Consider the following 2,255-nt stretch of genomic DNA (forward strand, 5'->3'; position numbering starts at 1 on the left):
CCCAACGTCAGCGAGAGTTTTTAAGGACCTGACGCATGTGTCAGGAGACAAACTGTTTTTGTACATTGTACACCATGCAACATCAATGCAACTTTAAAAAAAAAAAAAATTTTGTTGGTAGACATTCACATTTAATTTCTGATTTTGATCTAACAAAACTCATTGGTTACTTTTGATTGCAATGAGCATAGAAACAATGTATTCCAATAGTTCCGTGGCATTGTTTTAGCTATACACGTCTTGCAACTTTTTTCGCAACTTTTGCTAATTTTTCTTGCAACTTTTCGCAACTTTTGCTGTTTTCCAATGCAACTTTCTCTGAGGACAGATAGATGTGTTACAAGAGAGTAACATACACAAAAGAGGAGGAGAGAAAAGGACCATAGTCGTTTGGTAGGAAAGACGGAGCAAACCACACCAGAGCACCCACCAATAATGGATGATGCTTGCTTTTTTTAGTTTTAGTAAGAGTTTTACAGCACTTGTAACGACATAATTAGGTCATATAAATGCCGCAGAGTAGAGGTGTTAAAAGAGAGTAACAAACACACATACACAAACAAAGAATAGGACGATGGGTGTCTGAGTGATGGGAAAGAAGGAGCAGACCACATCAGAGCAGAGCACCTGCAACAATCCACGTTGATGCTTGTTGAATGTGATGATGATGATAGTAATGACGATGAAAGAAATCAGGAGGATCTTGATATTGAGGAGAAAAAGGATGGCGGCGATAATGATGGTGATATTGATAGGCTGATAGTATTGACGATGATGATAATGATGATGATGATGATGAGGAGGAGGAGGAGGAGGATGGAGATAGGTTGATAATGATGATGATAGTGATAGTGTGATACATGAAGTGACGATGATGGTGATGAACATGATGATGATGATGAGGAGGAGGAGGAGGCGGGTGGTATGTCTTGTTTTCTTGCTCTTTTTTTGTAAAGAACCATTTCATCCATTAATTAAAAGCTTTTGGTCGATTCAATTGATCTTGAAATGATTTTTTCACCAGGCACATGTCAGCTGTACAAGAAAGAGGGCGATCATTGCAACTCATTTGATGCCATGAACGGCTACTGCAGCTGTGAACCCGGAACCTACTGTCATACATACCAGGAGGCGCTACCCACTGCACCAGCCACGCATATGTTGGTTCGTTCCATGCTCCCGCCGAAACCAGGTTACCACTGGGTGTCCGAGTGCCAGAAGAAAAATCCGTAGAATTGTGACGAAGAACTATGTTCAAGAATTTTTACGGCACAACAAAGACTTCTGAATATACAATTATGAGGTTTTAATGAATACCCACACACTTCGCCTGTCTGTCTGTCTCTCTCTCTCTCTCACACACACGCACACACACTCACAAACAAAATTGTGAACAAAAAAAATAAATACTTGCATACACACACGCCGATTTGTTTTTTTGTTTTTGTAAAGTGTTTTACGGCGCTCGCAACTGCATAAGGTCATTATGAGCGCGCGGGACACACCTAATATTTTCAGTTGGTAGGAAATTTTTAATTTTGCCCGGGTGGCGGCCGAAGCCTACTCTTATCGATTTTAGACCACCAAGGGATCGTTAACGTGCGCAACTTGCACACGGGCCCTCCGAGATTTTTCGCCCTTGTCCGAGAAGGCTAGGTGTAGATCTTTCCTTCCAGAAGATCAGGGGTGTGGCAGAAAGAACACACCGATTGATAAAGACTCTCACAAAGACAGTTACCATGGCCTATGAGTGTACTTTGTTATATTATATCTCTGATCTCTAAATATTTTCCAGTCTTTTTTAAAAGACTACTTACAGTCCAGGTCGTAAAAAAATAAACAAGAGGCAGTCTTCTCTCATTCAGACCACACTTTTGTTTTGTTTGTTAATTTCTATTAATCCAAAGATATGGTGCTGCATTATCATTTCCTGTGTTGGGTGTCATTTGTCACAGCATTCAAAATAAGTTATCTACAAGAAAAGGAAATTGCAGTCTCTTCTCCTTTCTGGATTTTTTTTTTCAGACTGCTTGTGGATCAGCTACTACTAGATGCGTTTAGGAAGACTGAAATTGAGAAGGCTCAAACTAAAGTGTAAAGATACAGAGATGAGCTCAAAAGCCATTGATAAGAAAATAATGGGACACAAGATTATTTGATAAAGAGACATAGGCTATAGTATGGTGCCAAAAATGAATGAAAAAAAAAGTCAAAGTTACAATTACCTTTTGCATTGAAATGACAAGAAATCTAGA

General features: G+C 39.5%; 1 protein-coding gene across 1 annotated transcript in view; it reads left to right on the plus strand.

Annotated features, from left to right (window-relative positions):
• The window catches only part of LOC101846853, a gene marked incomplete in the record, with an annotated part of 4,093 nt that extends 2,698 nt beyond the window's left edge, over positions 1-1,395 (plus strand). Inside the window, 1 exon segment of the mRNA XM_013090203.2 lies at positions 1,022-1,395. Within this exon segment, the coding sequence (XP_012945657.1) occupies positions 1,022-1,233 (212 nt within the window).
• Between the last annotated feature and the right edge of the window lie 860 nt (positions 1,396-2,255).

The sequence above is a fragment of the Aplysia californica genome, unplaced genomic scaffold (genome assembly GCF_000002075.1).
Source record: "Aplysia californica isolate F4 #8 unplaced genomic scaffold, AplCal3.0 scaffold01176, whole genome shotgun sequence".
Lineage (NCBI taxonomy): Eukaryota > Metazoa > Mollusca > Gastropoda > Aplysiida > Aplysiidae > Aplysia > Aplysia californica.